This window comes from Herpailurus yagouaroundi, unplaced genomic scaffold, assembly GCF_014898765.1.
Source record: "Herpailurus yagouaroundi ecotype Mexico unplaced genomic scaffold, PumYag 180, whole genome shotgun sequence".
NCBI classification, from domain to species: Eukaryota; Metazoa; Chordata; class Mammalia; order Carnivora; family Felidae; genus Herpailurus; species Herpailurus yagouaroundi.
The window spans coordinates 5712551-5725427 of NW_024412411.1; the positions used below are offsets into that span (position 1 = coordinate 5712551).

The 12877-nt window shown below is 42.9% G+C and overlaps 1 protein-coding gene and 1 long non-coding RNA gene across 14 annotated transcripts in view; one reads left to right on the plus strand and one right to left on the minus strand.

The window, feature by feature from the left end:
* Positions 1–2202: 2202 nt before the first annotated feature.
* LOC121039313 (uncharacterized) lies at positions 2203–10052 on the minus strand. Its single transcript, XR_005794690.1, has 2 exons — positions 9450–10052; positions 2203–4554 (listed from the first exon to the last, which is right to left on the minus strand). It is a non-coding gene; the product is annotated as an uncharacterized LOC121039313 (long non-coding RNA).
* Positions 10053–10195: 143 nt separating this feature from the next.
* Positions 10196–12877, plus strand: part of EMSY (EMSY transcriptional repressor, BRCA2 interacting) — an 88773-nt gene continuing 86091 nt past the window's right edge. For 7 of the 13 annotated variants that reach the window (XM_040489422.1, XM_040489415.1, XM_040489421.1 and 4 more), the window contains exons 1-2: positions 10198–10302; positions 12033–12141. In XM_040489422.1, the coding sequence (XP_040345356.1) occupies positions 12072–12141 (70 nt within the window). In that variant the 5' untranslated portion in view covers positions 10198–10302; positions 12033–12071. Of the gene's footprint in view, positions 10303–12032; positions 12142–12877 lie in introns of all 13 variants that reach the window. The other 6 variants (XM_040489409.1, XM_040489411.1, XM_040489417.1 and 3 more) reach the window with 3 other exon arrangements.

Sequence of the window (12877 nt, forward strand, 5' to 3'; positions counted from 1 at the left end):
TGTGTGTGTGTGTGTGTGTGTGTGTGTGTGTGTGTGTGTGTGTGTGTACGGGCACATACTCACACAAGCAACATTTGGACCATTTCCTTCCCACAATCGTTTGTCAACAAATACATTCCCTAGGCTCTCAGTAAGCATGCGTTCATTTATTACCTCTGCCTTTAGCAAGGCTTGGATTTGAACCGCTGGCCTTGACGTGATAAGTTTAAAGCTCATAGCATTGCAGCAAGTACCCTTTCAACCCAAAAGAGACCTGGTCTTCTCTAGTTCTCTTAGAAAATAATGATTAATCCTAGGGTTACAAGGAAAAAATCTTCATTGGAACTGACAAGAAAGCATACACCTTCTACCATTTCTCTGCAGACTTCACAAGTGCTCAACACTTCTTGGAAGAGAATGTGGCTCCCAAGCCTTTCGTTCAGCTGGCTGGAGCAGAGTTTTAAAAAATGCATCTCATCTCTGGCGAATCACAGCAAAACGTCATAAACAGCTGGAAACTCTCTGAGGTGAAGACAAGTTGAGTATTATGTTTGGATTTATAGCCCCCTCCCCCATGATAGTTGATTTCCATTTCCGACAGGGTTATTATTTCCATCTTTATGAAATATCTTGGATCTCACCTTGGATAATTACTGATTATCATCAGCTCCTCACCTGAGATGCCTTAGCATTTGGGTGAACCTGAAAAGACTTTTTTTCCCCAAAAATGAACCAGGGAAAACTCAGTGTGTGAGATTATGTCTTTATTTCTATTTTCATTTGCAATTCCCTTTGGTTTTCTAATGATCAAGTCATCAATCAGTGTCAAATCATACAGAGCACAGATGGTATTTTTGCCACTTGGGTTCCAACGTGGATTAAATGGCAATAACTTGTGTCATTAGGTCTGGTGCTCTCTCATGAGATACTGTGGCAACCACAGACCCCAAAACTTTGAGGGTATATGTAAGATCTCAGCAGACATCTAAGGTTCTTAGCCCAAGGTATACATTATAATCTTCTGACATTTGATAGAGCTCACTAAGTTAGTCCAACAAGCACTTCTAGTTGAGCACCACTAAGAGTCTAACATCCCTCATTTCACTCCTTGAGGCCATTCTATGTGCCCCTTTATACTTCCAAGCTTTGCTTATTGCCTCTGCTGTGATACCCTTGATACTCCTGCCCCACTTCTCTGCCTGGTAATGGCTGTTCACTCAAGAGGCCAGCCCAAATGCTACCTCTGCTATGAACCCTTCTGTGATGACAACCTTTTTCTCCTTGATCCATAGCATCTTCTTAAACACCTTTATGAACATCGTGTGTTATCATGTTCCCCTATGGTATATAGAGCTATCTGCATGTGTCACTCAACTGTGAGCTCCAGGAGGATAATGGTGGAACCTTATGCATCTTCTTATCCCAAAGCCCGGCATGGGGCCCAACACTCATTCAAAGAATAAATGAGGAGGCTGACACCCAAAAGAAGTAGAACGTACACTGGTCCATTTAATTTAGCCAGATCTGGGCGTCCTCAGTATTTATTGACTAACTTGCTCACAAAAAAAATATATGCAAGCATGTGCAAGGCAAGGAACTAAAGGGCCATAATGTTAGTTTTTAATATCCTTTTAAAAATATCACTTTCCCAGCAGGTGACAATAGCTGCTTTAATTTGAATTAGTAATGAAAGGCTGCATATCAACTTGAACTTGAGGATGTGTTTTCAGGAAAGCAGGCAAAAATCCAAATCTTTTTATTTTTCAATTTTTAGAGAGAGAGAGAGACAGAGGGAGAGAACAGGGGAGAGGGGAGGGGGGAAGGGGGGAGGGGGAGAGAGAGAGAGAGAGAGAGAGAGAGAGAGAGAGAGAGAGAGAGAGAGAGAGAATTTTAAGAATGTTCCATGCTCAGCGCAGAGCCCAATGCAGGGCTTGATCCCACAACCCTGGGATTGTGACCTGAGCCAAACAAACAGTCAGACGCTCAACCAACTGAGCCACCCAGGTACCCCAAAAATCCAAATCTTAATTGATTGGTTCAATCAGTATAGGAAATGTTAGCCTGAAAATCGTGAGACCTGCCCTTGGTTCCTGTGCGACTTTGTGTAAGTTACTTTGACTCTCTGGGTCTCAGATATCTCTGCTGTAAAATGGGAGATTAAACTGAATACCTCTGAGATTACTTCTAACTCTAATGTTTTATGACCTTTACCAGAATCATTAGTCAACTGATGTAAAAGTTTATTTGGTTTTACCCCATAGTACTTAGGAGAAGGGACTATTCTTAACATACTAAGTTTTACAAAGTGCATTAATAAATCATAACAATAATATAAATACCAAAAAGGAAACTTGAAAAATAAAGGAAAAAAAATCATCCATAGTTCTACCACTCTAGGGGTAGAACTTACTCTAGTAAGTTACTGTTTTGGCATGTTTTCTTCCAATTTTTTTCATATTTATACATGTCCTTTTACATAAAGGTATGTATATACACATACGTATGTGATTTTTCCACTTATCATAAACATATTCCTTAATGTTAACTACTCGGAATTTTCATTTTTTAAAAAGTTTTATTTATTAAGTGATCGCTACACCCAACATGGGGCTCGAACTCACAACCCTGAGATTTAGAGTCACACGCTTTACCAACTGATCCAGTCAGGTGCCCCTGTAATTTTCATTTTAAATTACATTTAGTCTGTATAGATATGTGGGGTATGTAAATACTTTTCTATTGTAAGATGATTAGGTTGTCAATTTTTTGATAGCATTGAAATTAAAATTTCTGTAAATATAACTTTTCTCATATTTTAGATTATTCCCACAAATGGGAATCCTGTATCAAAGGGTATGAACATTTTTATGACTCACACAGTGCCCTGGCTTATTTTAGTAAGCATCTGATTTTGCTGTGTAACATTCTTTCACTGACCTCTGACAACAGTACCCTAATTTTCCTAAGGGAAGCCAAAGCTCACCCCCACCCCCACTCCATGTACTTTGGAATAATTGACTTTACCACTCAGCTTCCTCCTTTCCAGAGAGTAACATGTGGATAAGGCAAATCAGGGCATTACATTCTCCTGGCCACAGTTTAGGGATGGGCACATGCCCCAGATGGAGACAACAGCAACAGGGTGAGACTTTTAATAAGATCGTCAGAAGAGATAGCATGTGCCTCTTTTCTGCTGGGGCTATAAGCAGGAAGGATGATATAAGCCTGGAACTGCTGGGAGCCAACACACAGAACATGAGAACGAAGCCAACACAGTAGAAAACAGCTGAGGGATGGAGAGATACTCTAGATTCAGTAATGCCTGTAGCCAGAACTACTCTAGGACTTAAAGTGAACCCCAAACTTTCATTATTCCTTAAACCATTTCATCCATCCATCCATCCATCCATCCATCCATCCATCCCCACACACCCACACATTCCTAACTGGTACAAATAGGATTTTTAAAAATCCTTTTTACTGGCATTTTTTAAGTAATAAATTTTATTTTTTAGAGCACTTTTAGGTTCAAACTGTATAAAAAGTTCCCACATACCTCCAGTCCTACCCAGCCCCATGCCTCTCATATATGATCAACATCCCACACCAGAGTAGTACATTTGTTACAAGTGATGAACCTACACTGATGTGTCATTATCACCTAATGTCTAAAGGTTACGTAAGTGTTCACCCCTGGTGGTGTACATTCTATGGGTTTTGACAAATGTGTAATGATGTGTATCCACCATTACAGCACCTTTTTACTTCTTATTGAGGTATAAATTACATAAAGGATACAATCTTACACGTATAGCTTGATAAGCTTTTACTTAGGCCTATCTATTCATGTAACCCCTACCCAGATCAAGATCTAGAACATTCATAGTTCCACGGTTCCCACCTGCTCCAAGTAGTTGCTCCTCTAAAGTTATTTACTATCCAGACTTCTAGCACTATAGATTACTTTTGCTGCTTTTGAACTTTATATAAATGGAATCTCACAGTTTGACTGCAGCCTCTTAGCCTCTTAGCAGCCTGATTCTGCTATCACAATGGGAAGAGACTGGGGGTTTGGGGAGGAAGTAATGAATATGTTTTGCCATGTGAGAGAGAGATGAATTGTGACCAGGAGTGACTATGGCAGATGATGTTTTTCAAAAATGACCACAGCAGTATTTCTGGTTCCATGTGTTCTTTCAGAACTCTACCACTCTTCTGTTAGGTTCCCCTTGAACCTGGGTGGGCTTGACTGTTCCAATCAAGAGTATTGCAGAAATAATGGCATGGCTTCCATAGTTTGATGACAAAAACTTCCAGTTTTCTTTTGTCTCTTTTCTCTCTAGTCACTTGCCTTGGAATCTGGCCACATGTTGTAAGGAAGCACAGGCCACATGGAGATGCCACACACTGATGTTTCCGCTGATAATCCCAGCAAAGATTCCAGGCAACATCAATTGCTGGGCATATGAATGAATGAGACCTCAGATGATTCCAGATTTTAGCCATTAAACTGTCCCAGTGGACTCCAGAGGAGTAGAGATGAACTGTGTTCTTAAGCCCTACCAATTTGAAGATCTGTGAGCAAAAATAAATTGTATAAGCTATAGCAATGCTTTGTTATGCAACCACAAATAACCAGAACTCTGTAATATCTGTGTGTTCCTGGGAAGAGTCTTGTGATATTTGACATTGCACAAATTATTTTTCTCTCTAGGCCCTGGTTTCCTCAGCTATGAAATGGACAATTAGTATACCATGGGAATGTTGTGAAGTTTAAACGAGATAACGCACACAGGTGCTTTTTATAATGGAATTTCAATAAATGCTACTTAATATTATTTCAACTTACTTCCATCAAGTTGTCCTAGATTTGCTGCTTTGTATAAATTCCTAAAACCTGATTTTGTACACACACACACACACACACACACACACACACACACACACACGGATAGGCACATTGCAACTTTACAGCTTCCACACTGCTCTCTCCCATCACTTATGTTGTGAGGATGCTCAAGCAGCCTTATAGGGAGGTCCACAGAGTAAGAAACAGACCTCTTCCCTCACTAACTTACCAACCATGTGAACAAGCTACAGTAAAACCTTGGATTGTGAGTTGTTCTGCAAGTGTTCTGCAAGATGAGCAAACATTTCTAATAAATTTTAAGTTGATAAACAAGTGATGTCTTGCAATACGAGTAGTACATGACGCTGAATGTCACATGCATCACATGAGCACAACTGAGCCAATGATTCTTCTCTCTCTCTCTCTGCAGGATTGTGGGTTATCATCTCCCATGCTTGGATGTTCAGTCTCAGGCCATGGTGTTTGGCAGAAATCAGTGATTTTTCAGAACGTTGGAAGGTGCCCACAACTGGTACTGGTGTATTTTTTGTCACTTCAAAGCACCTATGGACAGTCCTTTGCCTTTCTGTACACGAGTAAGCTTAAGAATGCTTCGCTTCATTGTAGGTCAGGCTGCCTGCAGATATAGACCCTTTCCTCTGCTGCCTTATTGCCAATTACATTATATGACAAGAGTTTATTAATATTTTACTGTAATCAACATCCAGGTGAGCATATACAATGGCCCCCAGGCAGAAAAAGATTCCATTGAGCCAAGACATAGCAGTGATTCTGCTAGTGATACTGAAAGTCGTCCTACACAATAATCCTCCTCTCTCGTCTCCCTGACACCAGCCACAAAGGTTTTCAAAGGTAAGTGCAGGTTTTTATTTTTCTTTATTATTTCGTTTTATATAACAGTATTGTAATCATTTTTATATGGATATTTTTCGGTTATAGAACGAATCATCCGAGTTTCCATTATTTCTTTTGGGGAAATTTGCTTAGATATACAAGTGCTTTGGATTAGAAGCACATTTCTGGAATGAATTATGCTCGCAAACCACGTTTTTACTGTACCTAGGAAGCTGATCCTTTAGCCCCAGTCTTCAGATGATAGCTGTCCTAGCTGACATCATGAATGCAACCTCTTAGAGATTCCAAGCCAGAATCAGCTAACTTGATTCCCACAGAAACTGCAAAACCTGTATGAAATTAAAGCAACAACAACAACCACAACCACCAAAACCTTATTTTGTTTTAAAGCCAAGGTTTGGGATAATTTCTTATGTACCAATAGTTAACAGCTACATCAACAGCTGTATCAGCTACAATAGTTAATAGCTACATCAACATGGGGAGGATTATAGGGGAGAAACTGATCCAAGGTAGAGGGCTGTTTTAGGGTCTATGTGGAAGGACAGAGACAGCTGAATGAAGTTGGAAGTGCCAATGAGACAGTTTGAATGGTCACAGGGCCCTGCGTAGAAAGAGAAGAAAATAGAGCTAGAGGAGGGAACAAACCTGGAACTGGTAGACTGTAAACTGTAGATTTCACTGAAGTTGAAGAACAGGTTTGGTGAGGGTAAAGGAGTAAAAAAACTCTGGAATAAAAGAAGGTCTTGTTTAGAAGGTGGAATACCTTAGTTACTGATTTCAGAGGTGGAATAGTTCTGGAGAACAAAGCACAGGATCAAAGAAATGGGTGGTTGAATGGCAGTGCTGGGGGAAGGTTTTTAAAATCTTTCTGGTGAGGACAAGGGCAGAAGGGACAACAGGGCAACACAAGCTGATGATAGCAGACTTAAAAAGCTTCTCCCTAAAAAAATCCCATCATCCCTAGAGAGATGGAATGACAGTTGAATGGAGTTTGCAGGGTTTGAAAGCCTCACTGCAAGGGTAGCCGGTCTGGAAGTTGGTAGTTACAAGGTGAGGAGAATACCATCCTTTCCTTCTGGTTCAAGATATTGAAGATGGGGATAGAAGGAAGAACTCCATTTGCAAGGGCTTCAAGAGAAACAGTTAACTTTAGGGCAATATCAGATTTTTGGCAAGATAAAGAAGTGATGGCAGTGCTCTAGGAAAATATTAGGTATGCAAGGAAATTTCTTTGCATTGGCATGGGTTTGCTTGTAAAAACGCTGGAACTTTACTACCCTATTGGCAACTGGGAACCACTGGAAAGTCTTATGCCGGCGACTGACATGGTGAGCTTTGAATTTTTCTAAGCTCACCCTGACAGCAGTGGCAGTATGATAGACATACTAGGCAAGGAGTGAAGAGAGGTGCTTTTGGAAAAATAGGGCTGGGAAAAAGTCCACTCCACACAGGTGATGAGGCCTCACCATCATCCCACTAAAACAATGGGGCCAGCTATTTAGGAAGTAGAGACTACAGCGTTTAATGGACAATGAGGGAGAGGAGTTGTCAGTTGACAAGGCAGTGTCCCGATCTTTCACCTCCTTTCTGAGCTGTTCAAAGCACTTCTGATCTTCTGATAGATTATTTTGATGATAATGGTGAAATCCACCTTCTCCAGTATAGCACTACAAAACTTGAACGGTGGATGGTAGGCCCCTTGAAGAAGTTTGTTTCAAGAAACCTGCTTGGTCAATAGTGGAATAAAGTTGGAGACAGATAGTGTACTCCAATACATCTCCCCAGACTAGAGGTAGTTATGTCTAGTAGGACAGTAAGTCTTGGTTTTTCTTTTGTGGAATTGGAGGATGGCTCTCATTTTATTTATCACACATTTCGTGGACTCAAAGTGCAAAGTGCCTTAACTTGAAATCATGGCTCTGCTACTAACTAGTGTGTTGTCTTGGGGAAACTACTTAATGTCTCTGTGCCTCAGTTTCTTCATCCGTAAAATGGTAATAGTATTCTCCAAAGGGTTTTGTGGAGACTAAACAAGTTAATGTATAAAACAGTATCTGGAACAGAGAAAGCCCTGGAGAAGTATTAGCTATTATTTTTATGTGCTAGGTACTAGAGTGCAAAGATCTCTCCTTGAAGAGCCCATTGTCTAGTCAGATTTTCAAACAAATGACCATAAATCAAATGTTCTGAATTTTGTAATACAATGTGTAGAAGCAGAGGCAGGAATGCCTGTCTTAGAAGGAAAAGTCAGGGGCAGGATAAGCTTCTTGAGGGTGAAGTATGACTCTGACCCTTAAGGAAGAGAATTTAATATTGGGAATATGGAGCAATCAGAGGCAGTACGGGGAAGGCAGATTCTGGTCACAAAATACAAATATAGTTAGGAAGAAAGGGAGGATGTGTGGAAGATTGAGAGTTTGTTAGAAATATAGAATCTTAGAACCTATCCAGAAACACTCAAGATGCATTTTAACAAGATCCTCAGGGGTTCCTACTGAACATGAAAGTTTGAGAACCACTAGTCTAGAGCATACACTGGAGTCAAGCTGCTTATGTTTAAGTCCTGGCTTTACCATTTATTTATAATGTGTGACTCTAGGCAAGCTATTTAACCTCCTTTCTCTGCCTCAGTTTTCTCATTTGTAATTAGACATAATAGTTTCTACCTCATAAAATTTTAAGGACTAAATGAATTAGTATGTGAGACGCTTACAGCAATACTTAACATTAAGTAAGCATAGGAGTAAGCTATAATTCTTGACTTATATGCTACTGATTGTGGTCAGTGCCAGTTTTATAAGCAGCTTGGCTTTCCATTTCCACTCCATTACCCGTCACCTTGACATTTATTGTATAGAAGACACTTGGAAGTCAGAAGACCTGGGGTTAAAAAGCCCAGCTCCCTTCAATTCCTAGCTTTGTGAAATTGGGTGAGTTCATCAATTTCTGTGTTTTCCTCATTCATAGTGTGTGTGTGTGGGGGGGGGGGGTAGGGAAGATCTAAACTATATCTACCTCAGATACTATAAGGCTCAAATCGAAGAAAGTATGTTAAACAACAAAATATTTAAAAGTTTCTTTTACCATCTTTCCAAAAGTTGAGTCATTGACCTGAAAACAGGTGGCACCTAAATTTACTGGGAAATAGATGGAAGAGAACGCATTACAAGATAAGGGAGGGAGAAGAGGGCCTGGAGGTCATCTGTCCCACTTCATGACTTTCTGGAGGGGCAGGCTTGGGTTTCAACAAAAACAATTTTCTGGGACCTTACAGAGTATTTTTAGCTAATGAGTAAACTGTAGTAAGAAACTTAAATGCTGTTATTTATTTTCTCTTCCTAATCTACTGCTCCATTCAAGGATATGACCAGTCTCACACGTTTGCACAAAGGTTCGCAATCCACAAATAACTCTTCCCTACTTTGTGTATCACAATATCCCCATTGGGTGGTATCAACCCCATTTTACAAGAAAACTTTGTCAATACCAGAAAGCATATTAAAAACCCCCTTTGACTTGGGCATTTTTACCAGATCCGAGATTTCCCAAAGTGCACAATTTAGGAGGAAGGGCAATCACAACACTTGACTCTTCAACAATACCAAGTACTGGTTTCGGTTTTATGGCCGCGAGTAACTACACACTGGGCCCCCTTTCTCATACGTGTAATAGGGGCAACAATACCTTCGTCCCACAATTGTTCTGTGATTAAATAAGAACAAAGGCTGAAGGATGAACCTACCACGTCGTAGGGCCTCTAACAAATACCTTCTCCTTCTTGCCTTTGACAGCTAAAGCACGAGATATCACTATCATTCCCACTTCACACGTGGAGAGAGACCCGAAGTGAAGAACGCTCGGGTTCCACTTCTCCACGGGCAACTCGGCAACCGCCAGCCTGGGCTCTGGCAATCGCAACGTCCGCTATGTCGGTTCTCGTAGCGTGGATTCTCTCTCCTTGACTTGCGTCTGGTGGGGGCTGTGGAGGCCGCTGACAATTGCTCCCATGACTCTGAGGAATCCGATCCTAATCCTCAACAGCGCTTCAGGGACAAAGCTGCTTTCCTACCGTCCCTAACCTCGCCTAGAGTAAAGGTCGCGGCAAAGCCCCAACTCCAGCTACCGACGCCATCTTGGCCTCTACGTGTGACGCCACACGTAGCAGAGAGCGCAGCCGATTGGTTGGGAGACGGCAGCTGGAGGAGAGGCGCGCGAAGCCGGAGAAGGAGGGTATGGAGGAGAAGCCAGGGAAACTACAATCCCGGCCTTCCTTGCGCCTGCGACAGCATACCGACAGCGAAAGAGGAGGGAGTTGGATCGGGACCACAACTCCCAGCACCTCCCGCGATGTCTCTTCTTTCCTTTCAAAACGCGGAGGAAAAGAGGGACTGGGAGAATGGAAGCCTTCTGGAGCCTGTTCTCCGAAAGGCGGGAAAGGCGAACTACACCTCCCGACTGGCAGCGCGCGGCTGCGCCTGCGCCCTGATGCCTGTCGCCATCTTGCCCCTTCTGAGGCACCGCAAACAAACCCAATTCCTGGTGTTCCCTAGTCTTGGCGGAGGAGCCTTTTAGATGAGCCCCGAAAGGCCGGGCAGGTGGGTGACTCTCGGACAGGGTGTCGGGAAGAGCTGGCAGGTTAGCCGGGCTGGAGGAGCGCCGGGCCAAGCATTTGGTCCCCGGCTTGGGGCGCCCAGCCCCATCCTCCGTTGTCTCCTAACGGGATCGTGGGGCTCCCTGAGGTGGGCTGAGGGGGACTTTGGCAGGCCTGGTGCTGGGATCCTGGGGGTCCAGCTCTGGGCGCCTCCCGGTGAGTCTCGGTCGTCTGCCTGGCTGTCCGCGCGCCTAGTTTCTCTCCGTTGTCCTCTCCGCTGAGGAGGGAGCGAGGCGCTGATGCCGACCGTGGCCCCTGACACCGGCTACTGGTCCTGAAGGGCTTGGGTAGTGGGCTTGACATTGGGGTTGGCGCTGAGCGGCACCAGTGAGGAGGGTGGGCGGGCTGCTCTTGTTGTGGTGCTGTGAGAGCGTGCGTGTTTGGGGAGGGGGCGGGGCGGGCTTGCCTCCTTGACACTTGAGTGGGGGAAGGATTACACGAGATCCCGGCTGCCGGAGCGGGCTCCCGCTACTGCTGCTTAGATTTCCAATGCGCTGCGTCCCCGCGGTGGGGTGCGCTGGCGGGGACGCGTCGGGATGCCGTGACGTGGTGCTTGTTCGGGCGGTCGCCGGCCGCCTCCAAGATCCTGTCGGGAGGCGGGGACTGGCTTGTGGAGGGAGCGGATTCCTTTGGCTCTGCCCCTTCTTCCTCCTCCCCACCCCTTTTCTTTATGTCATCCTGCCGGCTGGGGCGCGCAGTCCAGTTCTCCTAGCTCTGGGTTGGTTCGTAGCTGAGAGGACTATGGGAAGTCGGAGCGGGGGGGGGGGGGGGTCAACTCCGGGCGCAGAGTTGGAGTTAGCAGCTCCAGTGCCTGGAACGGGATATAGCAGTTATTACGGTTCGGTGCCTGACTCCTCAACTGGGGAGTGAGCTCGCTCATTCATTCATTCATTCACTCACTCACTCACTCACTCACTCATTCATTCTACTTTTCTCTGTCTTCATTCACTTACTTAACCAATATTTACAGTGGATCTGCTGTGTGCTAAGCAGGTATTGTTCAAGCCCTCAACGCTAAGTTGTCTTTTTATCCTCTGAACCAGGCAATTCCCAGTACAAAGTAAATTCCTGACATCTGAAATTTTGGTAAATGATTGTCTAAGGACTTCTGGGTGTAAACTCATCGTTCATTGTTCAGACTTGAGAAGACAGTTTTTGAAGTTCCATTAGCCCTTGTAACGAGCTGGCAGCTTTATGTATTTTCTCTCTTGTAAGTCTTGAATGAGAAAGCCAACAGAAATCAAGTGACTTGCCCAAATCAAGTAGTAGCACCTATTTATTAAACAACATGCCAGCCACTGTGGTTAAGAACTTCACATACTGTCCTTTAATCCTCATGACGAATTGGATAATACCTTCGTTTTCCAGATGGGGAAAACTTTTGCTCAGATAGGCCCCTTCACCCAGGATCGCACAGCCAGTGAGTTGAAGGCTAGAACTAGAACCTAGAGGTGTCTGACCCTAAAGCCTGTGCTCTTTCCACTGTCTTATGCCGGAATAATAAGCTCCGGAATGGCTGTTTAGTTCTTCATTTGTCAAAAGTTGAAAACTGTGGTGGTGAAATAGGATTGTTCTTACTGGTTTTACTTCTTAGGGTGTGGATCTCCAGGCAAGTGGCCTTTTGAATGTACTTTGTTAATTTGATTTTTGTTTTGTTTTGTTTTGTTTTGTTAGGGAAGACAAGCTCTTTGGGGCTACCAAAAAGAAGCAGCAATGCCTGTTGTGTGGCCAACCCTTTTGGATCTCAGCAGGGATGAATGCAAACGGATTCTTCGAAAATTGGGTACGGTTTTCATTTTTGATGTTTTATGACTTTCTATAATACTTCTCTTTTTTTTCTTTTTTGTCATGGCTGTTTGCCTGGATGTCCTATCTCATGCTGCGTTAGAAATTTTTTGGAGGTGTATTCCCCATCTTACTCGTTATTTCCCCAGTGCCTAGCATAGTGCTCTGTACTTAGTAGGTGCATGAACCATAATAATAAAAATAGTAGCTAAGAGTTCTCGAGGGGTACTGGGCTGTTGTGAGGTTTTTACTCTTTCAGCATCTCATTTAATCACTCAAATGGAAAAGGTAGGGTTTTTTTTTGTTTTTTTTGTTTTTTTTGTTTTTTTTGGTCTGTTTCCATTTTACAGATGACAGAACTGAAGCTTAGAGCCCAAGGTGGTGCTGGAGTCAGGATTGTAACCCAGGGAATATGACTCCAATATCACTTTAGCATACTTTTAACCTTCCTGAATGTATGTGTGAATTACATACTGTTTCTAAATTCTAAGTAAATGTTAGCTATGCTGATTTCTCTAAATTATATTTTACTGTCAGTAATAAGACATTCTTTGTATTTATAATTAATTATTTTGAGCTTTTTTTCCTTTAGAGCAGCCTTTCTCAACTAGCATTTTAGGGAGAGAATTAAGTACTAATGCTGAGCCTAATCCATTGTATGTAATGAACTAACTTATGCATTTAGAATTGTAATCGTTATGTACTGTTCTTGGAAAAATTGAGAAAAAGAGTTA